At 39.9% G+C, this 13134-nt stretch overlaps 1 protein-coding gene across 1 annotated transcript; it reads right to left on the bottom strand.

Annotated features, from left to right (window-relative positions):
* Positions 1-9675: 9675 nt before the first annotated feature.
* Positions 9676-12566, bottom strand: gtsf1 (gametocyte specific factor 1). Its single transcript, XM_030769731.1, has 8 exons — positions 12494-12566; positions 12012-12148; positions 11689-11798; positions 11454-11580; positions 11237-11323; positions 10728-10791; positions 10382-10452; positions 9676-9870 (listed from the first exon to the last, which is right to left on the bottom strand). Coding segments are annotated over exons 2-8 (549 nt in total). The 5' UTR covers positions 12100-12148; positions 12494-12566; the 3' UTR covers positions 9676-9868.
* Between the last annotated feature and the right edge of the window lie 568 nt (positions 12567-13134).

Below are 13134 nucleotides of genomic sequence, written 5' to 3'. Positions count from 1 at the left end.
ATCAACAGATTGTACAGGATTTCTTATGTCACTGGTAGGTCATTGAAAACTATAAAAAACAGCACAATCCTTTTTTGTTTTATATTTTAATATAAAATACATATTCAATGTAATATATGCTGGTTTATTTTTTCGTAATAAATATTTGAAACATAAATGTATAAATGATTATTTGCTGACAGTCCTGGAAGAAATTACAGTTTAAAATTTGTCGATGATTACTAAGGCACAAAGAACAAAATTAAACACACTCATGAACATTTCCATTTTCAAACAAAAGGTCAGTGTCTATACTGTGCATTTAAAATCAACCAGAATCAACAGCTGTAGCACTGTTCTGAAATTCAGCACTGTCCTTCTCTGAGGATAGCATGTCACAAACCAGATAAACACTTATCACAAAACTAAACACGGCATTAAAGTTATACAGACAACAGCATGGCATCAAACAGTGACAAGAAAAAGAGAATTTTACTAACACAAGCCCTCTCCAGTAACCTGATTGCACTCATGTAATAACACCCACAGGTTCTACATTCAGGAATTAAAAGAAATCCAAGTGCATTTCCACTGATACCATTTTGAATATTAGTGAAAAACCCGAAGAGAAGCAGTGTTATGTGCAGTTTAACAGACTCTGCATTTTAAGTGGTAGGTATGTTTTTACTTTTGACATGACTGGAATATTTCATTGGTCCATTCACTAACAGTGGGACTGAAAGTGAGCTCCTGACTGCTTGAGAGAGTGCTCCCTCTAGTGGCAGAGGAGAGGAGGATCCTTAGATTGTGGCGGTAGTGGGACAGTTTTAATTACTCAGGCGCCAGGTGATATCCACCACCACTCATAGTTAAAAATAAAATGATGAGATAATAATAACGATGGCTTTAGGTGAAGTTAACCAAACACCACAAAGTCCTTAACACTGCTATTTATTTATTTATTTGTTTTTTGTTTGTTTATTTAAAGAAACGCATTCCAGACCGGAAACTTCAAAAGATGTATCATATTTCATCATTCGGTGCGCGGCAACAAAGTCTCTTTCGGATTAAACAAAGTCCGCTTCGATAGCTTGCTTCCAACAGAAACAATTTCAAACAATTTTAAGAACAAAAATTACGCAGGAAAACGCAGGATTCCGACTTTTAGAATTTCCCCTACATAATTAAATTAGATACAATTCGTTGCAACAATGATCCAATACAGGGCAACTCGGGCGCCAGGGGAAAATAAAAAATAAAACAAAATTCAAATAAACGAGAAACAAAACAGCTATCCCAAGGAAAGCCCTCCGGTCGGAAATCCTTCCCCGGAAGCCCAAGTTCCTAAATGAGCAGTCAACGACTGGACCGGACACAAAAAAGAAGGTAAACCCACAAAATGTAACCACACCGCTGCCGTTGCACCTGCTAAAAAAACAATAACAATTCACAACAGAATTGTGAGCAGAAACATGATCACGGACTTACCGGTGGAACAAAAAGGCCGCGGAATGAAAAGGCCGCTCTCTCTATAATACTCAAAACTAACTAAGCTTGTCCGGACAGCGCAGTAACCCAAAAGGAACGAGAAGCGCTCAGGCGCGACACGACAGGTAGAGGAAGTGAGTGAGAGTGAGACAGAGAGCGCAATGTTACCTGGGCCGGTATTTATAAACTATGAACCCGTATGCAGAAGCCATATTTAAAATATATATATTTTATTATAGGGAGACATGGTTTTATAGTCACAAGATGAATTCGGTGACTCTCACCCACTCCATCATATCAGAATTTCAGTTTACCTAACAAAATGGAACAAAGAGAAAATACCGATCTTTTTTTTTTTTTTACTTTACAACAAGGGTGATTTATTTTCTTGTTCCCACATTAGCCAGACTGCTTCCTTGCGTCTTTAGACTTAAGCAGGTTAAGGAAAGCTGGTTTTAGAACTCTTTGAGAGGGTAAGGGGGAGAGAGGGGGTACAGTTTCAGTTCTCATTTGGTTAGACTCTCTTGCATACACACTTCCATCCGCATTGGGTTAGAAACTCATTGGCAGCTTGTCACATGTCATATCTATTGATACCTGTATTTTCTAAAGGACACTAGAATAAATTCACTAGACTTCACAGACTGTGATGACTGAGAGATTTTGTCCTAAGCATGGTGCATTTAAGCACTACTGGCTGCCTTCAGCTTCTGTACACTAACTCCATTATTTACCTTTATCCACTCAACTGTTTAACTATATTATGAATACACTGTAGTCACTGTTCTATATGTTGTCTTTAACCATTATTATTAAATAGCTTATTATATCATATTATATTACATTATATTATATTTTCCTTCTAACAACTAATTGTTCTAATGGACATTCAGGTATTCTGAATATGTAATACCAATGCTAAAAAATATTATGGGCTTATTAATCAAATAAATTTTTCAGCTGCAATAATGATACACCAGAAAACTGCACAGTATCTAAGTAGGTAGGATGTGGTCTTGGTGAAACCTTTACCTTCAGGACCAGCAGATTAGACCTAACTGGAAGTAGGCTCAGAACCTTCCACCTGGACACATGACACTTGTGAGAGGAGGTAAAGAGGTCATTTGCTTTTAATTTGTATTTATCTATCTATCTATTTGTTTGTTGGTTTATTTATTTACTTTTAAACAGGTCGAGGTGAAATATAATGTCGCTGTTGTTATAGTTGTTGCTACGGTAGTCAGCTGTGTACTACATAAGAAACCATGTCCCGTTGAAATGAAAACTACTTAGAAGTCAAAAAACAACGCGCCCCTCTAATTCAATTAACTTTCTTAACTACTAAACTAGTAAGTTGGGCAGTATGAGGCATTAGAGGGCGTTACAGCTGTGTGCATATGACGGGTCACTTAGCGGTAAATGGTGGAATGCATGGGTTATGCAGATAAATAACTAAAATGGAACACGAGAGAAAGGCATTAAAGTGAACCCCTCTTAAACAGATTCTTCACTTTTTAAATAGCCCATAGTTACTCGGGAGGAAGAGACAAGCATGAGCCAAAATATGTTTGGTGTTTCAGGTAGCTTACCCTACTGTTTTTACTATTTGCCTCTTTGCTGCTCGAGGGCGACCAGTCCAAGATGCTTTGTCACTTGGTCGGAAAAACCTTTCGCAATCTTTGACTCTTTATAGTCGATGCGGCATCCCCTTCAGGAGATACAAAACCTCCTTCGCGCCTTGGTAAAACTGTTTCCGCCGAAGTTCACGCAACTCTGCAACTTGCACGGTTTCGTTACAGAGCTGGCGCAACTGCCTTGAAGTACAGCGTGAATCTCGCGCATACTTCCGGGTTGGAGCTGTGTCGGTCGAACTCCATTTAGAAGATCAGAGGAATCACAGCTCTGGCTGTGACATCACAATGGTCATGTTATTAGAGTAAGGGTGTAAATATTTAAACTTCCCATGCAATTCACAAAAGGATTTTCCACTTTAGTAGTCAGGATAAAAAGGCTACAGAATGTCTGAGCTTTTGGCAGATTTTGGGAGGCACCCTAAATTTCCACAAAGGTAACTAGAGAGCACGGTTGTCATATACATGAGTACAACTACGCCTTATTGTCCTTAGGGAATGGCTATTTTATATTTTGTGTTGTTTTGTATTTTGTTTGTTTTGTCATTTTTAATTAGAACCCCTCATTCAAACAGTCTGAAGTTTCGGCTCCTGGCACTTAGATCAAGGCTGAGTGAAACATACAGCTTGCCAGAAGAGGAGAAGGAGGTTAGATCATTGATTTTCAATGCCAAATCTAATATACAGCTGTCATATGAAACTCCTTTGGTCTTTGTCTGTGTGTCCCGTGCCCTGCATCTTCACTTAATAGGTGTCAAAAAGATGATTGATAAACAGGCCCATAAATAATGGTAGATGTTGTCCATAAGATGGATAGTGACGTGTTTTACACCCTCTTATGTTATGGGATGGCTTAAGGGGGGAGGAAAACTGGTGTCAGGGTAAACTGGTGTCAGGGTAGTGTTATTCTGCTGCTGGACAGATTTCTCTGGATCTGTGCTGAATCTCTAGTTAATACTATGTCTCTGAATTTTCAATCCATTCTACAGGTGCTTCAGGTGCTAAAGAGTGAACTGAGGGAGAAGGAGGTCCAGCTGAAGGAGCGTCTCCAGGTGTTTGAAAATGCATCAAAGGTCTCGTCATCCCTCCAGTTTTTCTAGTTTAAAGAGGTTTGAAGTTAATAATTAAAGTTCTTTGTGTTTGAGACTGAGGATTTCTCATCGTCTGCTTCACACAGGATATTGAAGTGAAAAAATGCGAAGCAGTTAAGATGACCCTTCAGGATGGAAAATTGTGTGAACAGAGTCTGTCAGAACTCTGTACCCTGGATAAGGAGGTGAAGAAACTGAGGGAAGAGAGAGACCAGCTGAAGACACAGAGACAGAGGAACTCCATCTACACCGACTTTATGAGTGAGGCTGTGGAAGCCAGTGGGGGGCAGGTATGTCTCAATACAAATGATAAGGTTACATCTCATTTCATATTTGTTTGGCTTGTAAACAGGTATCAAACCATGTCGTCTCATGACATGATATTTTCATGTCCTGAATCAACCACTTCAGCTTGTTAAATATTGTTCACTCTTCACTCAGTACAAAGGAAACACGCTGTATATGTCCTAAGGGATGATGCAATGATTGCCTCTTCCCATGTACTGGAATATATGGGATGGGGGGAACAGGATTCCCATTGTGCACCAGCCCTGGAGGAAGGTTGGGTTGTTCAAAGACATAGTGGCAGTGCACTGCACCAGTACTAGTATAATACAGACTTCCAGTTACCACTCCATTTCTTTCCCGGAAAATCTTTGGATTCAAACTGGCAAACACTTCAATTCCCAGTTACTTATCCTAACCTTTGTAATACAATTCAGAGATGTCCATTTGACAAAAGCACATGTTATCAGTTTCAGGATCAACACAAACTGATTGCTTGTCACAATGAGCTGACCGAACTCCATCAGAGGGTGAAAGAGACATGTGTGCAAAACCAGGAGCAGATTGCAAAATTGCAAGCCAATCTGACAAGCCAGAGGGAACAGAGAGAAATCACCTTCTTTCAGCTGAGAAACACTCAGTGCAAGCTACAGAGCCAGTTAGAAAAGATCCGCGCAGAGAGAATTGTTTGGGTGAGAGAGGGAGACAGACAGGAGACAGACAATAGACAGATATGAGCTTCCACATGACGTTATCTATTCAACATTACAGTTTTCACAACAGCCTCGATTTTCATGATCAGTTCTTAAAGACAAAGCACTGAGACCATTATATCTGATCTCGGTGTGACTGATGCTTGTTTTATGGGGGGGGGGGGGGGGGGGGGGGGGGGGGGGGGGGTGATTCGTGGTATTTCTTTAAGGGAGGTCATCTTACAGGATTGGTGCAGGGTTTAGTAAAAGGAGCACTGTTTCTCTCTGATCAGGAATCGAGACTGGAACATATTCAGAGCACCGCCACCGAGAAAACTCTGCTGCTTGGGACAACTAAGAATGCAGCTTACAGCCTGTACCAGAAATTACACAGGAGAGTGAAGGATTCTGGAGATGAGCAGGCTGCTGTGGATGATACTCTCACACAGCTGGAGAAGGTAGAGTTGCATGCAAAGGATGTGTGTGTAGCACTGACAGCTTGTCTTTACAGATGCATTTACAGTAATTCTAATATTTACTGTGCCTGTCATCTGTGGAGACAGAACAAGTGAGGGGAAATGCGCATAAATGTAATTTATAGGCAATTCTTTAGACTTCCAATCATGCAGATGATAATCTGTTCTTGTGACGTATTTGTGATGATTAACAGAGTTGTGTATCTTGAGGATCTGATTGGTCTGGTTTCTGTTGATTGACAGATTAAGGTTGGCCTTTATGATCTGAAGTGGATCAGAGAGGAAGCTATCAGACTACAGCAGGCTCACACCCAAAACACACGAGGAAAACAAAACAGAAAATCTTAATGGGTGATGATTCAGTCTCAAAATGTTTTCTTAGTAAATTTTCAGATGCTTGGGCATTTGTTGTGCATCATTTTTAGGAAGAGTTTGCTGTGACAAAAAAAATATTGATAAGTCTACTCTGATGCAATCCATCAATCAGTCTCTCAATCAAGGAAATAATTTTCAAATTCACCTCTCTCAGAGATAGTTAAAGCAAGTATATTTCTCTATTCATCACCATATTGTGTGTTTTTGCAAACTGGTTGATTTAGACAAGTCCATAGAAGGTCCAGTGGAGCAGCAATTTAATAGTTGAAAAGAATCAGAGCATTTGCTCAGTGCTGAGCATTTTGGCACTGACATTTCATATTAAAGTGCTAAAGCAGATATTGTAGCTCCAATTGGCATTTTGGTTGAAAAAGGCGTTTTCACTGTACAACAGCTAGGGCTGTTGTACTGCCAGAGCCTGCTGTGTGCCCTGCTGAGCGCAAACAGTGAAAAACAAAACTCCAGATTCACTGTGACATCTACACAGATTCACAGACTTCATAAATACAATTCATTGAGAAGTGCAAGACAATTCTATTTTTCTAACATCATTAACAATAATAGTAATAATATACGCATTCTGTTTGCTTCTGCTGATAGGCTAATAAATCCCCCAGAGTCAATAGCTCCTGAACTCCTCTCCACCAGTAAATGCAATGTATTTGCTACCTTCTTTAATGATAAAATTCAAGGCATTTGGCAAGCCATCCATACTTCCATCTCAAACAAAACAATTGTAGCACCACTACATGCAGATCAAAGTATCTGAGTTCAAAGCCATTGACCACAAACTCTTACAGAAATTGTATCACATCTTAAGCCGTCCACCTGCTGCCTTGATGCTCTGCCTAATAACTTCTTTAAAAATGTATTTAATTGCCTGGCAACAGATTTACTGCAAATAGGTAACTACTCTCTTGTATCAGGCAGTTTTCCAAATTCTTTGAAAACTGCAGTTATCAAGCCTCTATTAAAAAAAGCAGCCTAGATGCTTCTGTAATGAGCAACTACAGACCTATATCAAACCTGCCCTTTATATGTAAAATCATTGAAAAAGCTGTCTACCAGCAACTCAGCAACTTCTTAACCTCAAATGGCTCCTTTGACAACTTCCAGTCAGGATTTCAGCCCCATCACAGTCCTGAGACTGCTCTTATTAGGTTTCTAAATGACATTCATTTAAACACAGATTCTGGAAAAATTTCAGTTCTTGTGCTACTGGATCTTAGCACAGCCTTTGACACAATAGACCGTACAATACTGTTAGACAGACTGGAAAACTGGGTTGGACTTTCTGGCTCAGCCCTAAACTGGTTAAAGTCCTATCTGCAGGACAGGGACTATTTTGTCTCCATTGGCAAATATGTGTCAGAACAAATCACCATGACGCGTGGAGTTCCCCAAGGCTCAATCCTCAGTCCTCTTTTATTTAACCTATATGCTACTGTTAAGCAAAATTATGCATAATAACAAAATTTCTTACCATAATTATGCAGATGACACCCAACTCTACATATCTCCTTCACCAAATGACTATGGTCCCATAGATTTGCTGCTCCAGTGCATTAAAGAGATCAATGATTGGATGTACATGAATTTCCTTCAGTTGAATCAAGACAAAACTGAGATAATTGTCTTTGGCACCCACAAAGAAAGGCTGAAAGTTACTGCTCACCTTGAGAATGTCTCTCTTCACACTAAAAACCAGGCAAAAAATCTAGGTGTAATTATGGACTCAGATTTAAGTTTTAATAGCCACATCAACTTAATAACAAAATCAGCCCATTATCATCTTAACAATATAGCAAGAATTAGAGGATTCATCCCCAGACAAGATCTAGGAAAGCTAATCCATGCATTTATCTCTAGCAGGTTGGATTACTGTATTGGTCTTTTTTCAGGGCTACCAAGAAAAGCTCTCAAACAGCTACAGCTTATCCAAAATGCTGCTGCTAGAGTTCTAACCAAAATCAAGCAAGCTGAGCACATTACACCAATTCTCAGGTCTCTGCATTGGCTCCCAGTTAGTCAAAGAATTGACTTTAACATTTTTTTGGTTGTTTACAAATTGCTCAATGGTTTAGGACCAAAACACATCTCTGACTTGCTCTCACCATATGAACCCTCTAGACCCCTTAGGTCATCTGGGATTGGTCAGTTAACTATTCCCAAGATTAGAACTAAACACGTTGAGGCAGCGTTTAGTTACTAAGCTGCACATAGCTGGAACAAACTTCTAGAGGACCTCAGAAGCACCTCAACTCTGAGCACTTTTAAGTCTAGACTTACAACTTTTTTGTTCTGCACTGCCTATACACCTTGACTTTTATTCTTTTCATGTGTTCTCTTATTTATCAGTGTATATCAATATACATTGTATTATCACTTTTTATTTGCTTTTACTTATTTTACTCTTTACTTATTCATTTTTTTAACCCACTGTTTTTGTTTGTGCACTGCCTGACCTGTATTCCTTTTATGAGTCATCTTACCTCTCAATTTTAACACCTGGGAGGAGCTCGGAGTAGAGCCGCTGCTCCTCTGCATTGAAAGGAGCCAGTTGAGGTGGTTCGGGCACCTACTCAGGATGCCTCCTGGGTGCCTCCTTGTGGAGGTGTTCTGGGCACGACCAACTGGGAGGAGACCCCGGGGCAGACCCAGGACATGTTGGGAGAATTATGTTTCTTGGCTGGCCTGGGAACGCCTTGGGATCCCCCAGGAGGAGCTGGTGGATGTACCCGGGGAATGTCTGGGCTACCCTCCTCAGCCTGCTGCCACCGTGACCCGGTCCCAAATAAGCGGCAGACAATGGATGGATGGATGGATGCTTCTTTTTATCTTAGTTTGTACTCTTTGTCTAATGTTTTATATACCTGTGTGAAGCACATTGAATGGCCTTGTGTCTGAAATGTGCTATATAAATAAACTTGCCTTGCCTTCCAGAGCTGAGTTAGACAGACAAATCAGAGACCTAAAGGACCTTAAAGACAATCAGCTTTGCAAGAAGCTGGAATTGAGGAGAGTGGAAGAGTTTGAGGCAAAGGGAAAGGCAGATAAGCATGAGTTTGATAAAGCTGAGCATGTGTAGGAACTGAAGGTAGTGGTCCACAGAGTCAATTACTTTATATGTATTTTACAGCAGAACAGAGTTTGGATTTGGACTTTGTTAAAAACACTATTTAGAGAAGTTATGGGCTGGATTCAGTAGATGCATACTATTGTAAATTCAGAACCTTTAAAAAAGCTTGAGGGAGAGAACTGTTCAGTTTGACTTCTGTAGCCCTACCAATTAACTGTCCTAACGTTTTGCGTCAGGAGTACCCTCTTTTTTGGGGGGGGGGGGGGGGTGTTCAGCTTATGCAGTTATGAGAGCTAAAAGCCTTTCTGAAACTAAACTTTTCACTGTCAAGGACAAACAAGATTTTTCTGATTTGAGGGACACTTTTGTGGTCCTGAGTTGCATAAGTCTTTACATCTTTCCCAGGTGTGAGCATACCTGTGGAACATACTGCTGAATTTGGGTTTTTCTGAGGAACCTCATTATGGACAATGTGCTTAATATTGCAGTGACCATATTTCATATGTTATAGGAATACAAACAAAATCCTACTGTGTGAATTATGTGAAACAGAATTTGAGTTGCTGCATATGTCTTTATTCAAAAAATGAAATACAGTAAATGTGTCAAACTACACAAAAGGAATATTTAAAGAAGACCACACACTCTAAAATGATTGGGATCCTGTAGCAAACAAATTAAAACATATTAAAAACAATCAACTGATCTCAACACCAAAAGGACTGCAGACAAGGACATCAATGTTGTCACATACTGGAAGCAGCTCCTGGTTTCCTGTAATTAAAATCAAGAGTGAGGATTAGACAATTACACAACACTTTCAGAGAAAATCTTGACATTAGACATTTTAAGATGAATTAAAATACATTTAAAAAAAAATAAACACTCCTGGCGCAGCATACCACAGCACAGAACAGTGGTGAAGATAAGAATCATAAGGAGCCAAATCTGCACCAAGTCAAAAACAGCAAATAACAAGCAAATAACACTTAAATTGAGGCTTCATGAGGAACTGACTAATATGACTCCTTCCAATACATTTCCCTGTGGGCTAACCTATGGATTCCAAAGCACTTCAATACATTTCCCTGTGAGCTACCCTATGGATTCCAAAGCACTTCAGTACATTTCCCTGTGAGCTAACCTATGGATTCCAAAGCACTTCTGCCAGCTAGGGCACAGATAGTGAGGCACCAAATGCACATTCTAAGAGTTAATGAATTATGTACACTTAATTTACAACCATAACTCCTTGAGTCCACTGACACTTATACTAAATACTCACAAAGTTTCCATGGAAGTGTTTTTGGAGCTCGGACTCCAGGCTTTAAATGATTTGTGGTGGTAGGTCCAGGCCTGGTAACACAGACACAAACAAAAACAAACAGGAGTGTGTCGACACCACTATTAATCTGAGCATTCTGCTAAAAACTGAACTCGACAAAAGTATGTTAAATCACTTCCTAATGTTTGGTGATTTGGGAAATGGTTTGACATCCATAATATGACCAGAATATTATCAATTATATCTGGCAAAAATACACTTTTTAATTATAACAAAGCAAATAAATTCAGACTGAAACTTTTGATAATTGAGTCTTCTAAACCATATGGTGAGTGTGACCACCAACCTGTCCTGATCGAGTTTATTAGTCGACACTCCCCAAACAAAAGTAATAGCAGAGTCATCTGCCTCTGCAACATTAAAATACAGACAGACAAACAGACACACAGCAGTAAATCCACCTAAACAAGCGGGATTAGTATTGCTCAGCAGTTAACTGTCCTGAAGGACCAAGGCATCTGCTCTTCTGTGTACAACGGTTGCAAAACACGGAGCCTCACGTGAGGAGAACAAGTGGGGAGCAGTTTAAAGCAATAGCTACACTGAGAAAATATCAAATCACAAAATTACAGTATTGTGAGGATATTTTAAGATACAGCATAGTTTGTTGATAGTAACAGCACTTACTGTACTGTACTACAACTGACATTCAATATAATCTCTATTCCGTGAACAAGTTAACCACAAGGAAATCTGTAAACTTACAACAGAAGTAAAAATGGAATAGAACTATACAAGGCTATATAGTATTCAGGACAATAACCACACACACAACTATAAGTAAATAACTCACACCTTGGTCCCAGTCCTCCTCACTTATCGGGTTTGTCGCTGTGTTCACAGGAACATGAAATTTGCGCAGCATTTCAGAATTTGTATCCACTGTAAAAAGACAGAGCTGGTTGAGTGGCACTCACTCAGTATAGAAATCATATCATTAAAATCGCCCAGAACACAATGCACCACCCTGCCCCAAAATCGCCCAGAACACAGTGCACCATCCTGCCCCTACCGTTTTTAGGGTTGTCAGGTCGTCTGTCAACACAGTTAGCAATGTGGTGGGCTAACTCATGCTGTGGCATCAAATGTTTCGCATTGAACGGACACGTCTTCATTTCACTGGCTAGTTTAGGGTGGTTCTGCAAAAAAATATTTCCCATTACAAAATTTAGATGCGACTCTTTCAAAAAAAAAAAAAAGGCTAAAAGACAAATTGTAACCCTTTGACTAGTACTGGAAGCACCAACCTTGGCGCACTTAATAAGATGAAAAGGAAAGCGTTTAGCCCTAATGTGGTGGTTCTTGTCGTATGGGCACTGCAAGATCTTGTTGGGGTCACAATCGTCGATTTCTTCAACTATAAAAGAACATGAATCAATTTGTAACTTTTTAAATGAAGGAGCAGAGTTAAACTTCCCAAAAAACGTCCAATCCCGCGTTCAGGAAACAAGTAGTCCCGTGCCATTATCAGTAAACACTGCAGAAAATGTCAACGTATCTAAACGTTTTTAGTTAAGTTAGTTATGTTAGAAAAGTCCTGCCTAAGAGACTTAAACACACAACATATTACCAGTTTCATCGTCATGTCCGCGAAAAGTTTCCCTTGCACCGTTCACTGTAGATGGGCCGCAGCTGGTTCCGAACCTAATGGTGGACATCTTGGCATACCTTGCACGTGGCCTCCTCTTGCCCGCCGACGTAAGCTAACTGTTGGACGGCACAAAATATTTAGCCAGTGATCTATACAACAAAGACTGATCTAGGATGACAGACACCAAACGTAAAACATAGGCAAGGTCTGAGCAGAACACACTGCGACCATTAAGTAAGTTGATGATCAATAACCACGAAGTTACACCTGTTAAGCATTTTGCCTACTAGTCGGTTTCGTGGAACGGTGTTCAGAAGTTTTACCTAATATCATGACTGAACGTCATCATCTTGAATTTTTTTTATTCAAAAATCGCTATTCTTAATCGCTAAAATATCGCACTATTGGAGACCGTGTTTGGCCAGATCAAGTTTACACTTCCACCAATTCAGTAAACTCACTTTTTCCTTGCAGTTTTCATTGCTGAAGGTAAATATCCGTTAAGTGTTTTCATGATCAGCCCCACCCCTAGTTACCGGTTACAGCACTATTAGATTAATACTAAATGTATGCGACCACTAAAGCTTAACCCGAGAGAGAGAGAGAGAGAGAGAGAGAGAGAGAGAGAGATCAGAATTAAAACAGACTCGAGAAGGGATGGGAAAGATTCTGGACAGTGAAAACTCTACTTTTAAGCTATGAGCCAAAGCCCTGGAGTCGCGAAATTCGGCGACTGTAAGAGCTCATTTTGTCGATTTAATAACTCAGGATTTGGACATACACTAGACTGACAAGAAACAAGAAAAATAAGGAACGAGTTCTTTATTCGTTCGACTGTATATTTAAATGCAATGGCATGATGTTGTAGAGTTACGATAAGGAGATGACGATGAGGACAGCGCCGAAACAAGGTCATTTAAGTTCACAAAATTCTGAAGCTTCTTATGAGTGTTTTTTTCCCCCTTAAACAAAGGTTTAAATTCGCACTCCAACACTATAGGTGGCGGTAATGCGCAATTTTCCAACGGTGAAAAGTTCACTTACGCAAAAGTGACAGTATTGTGTCCCTAAAATGGCGCTGTCCGGTGTCGGACTGTGCCGT

Source organism: Chanos chanos, chromosome 3 (genome assembly GCF_902362185.1).
Source record: "Chanos chanos chromosome 3, fChaCha1.1, whole genome shotgun sequence".
In the NCBI taxonomy this organism is placed as follows: domain Eukaryota; kingdom Metazoa; phylum Chordata; class Actinopteri; order Gonorynchiformes; family Chanidae; genus Chanos; species Chanos chanos.
Note: the sequence above shows the minus strand (reverse complement) of the source record. Positions and strands in the feature narration are given on the sequence as shown.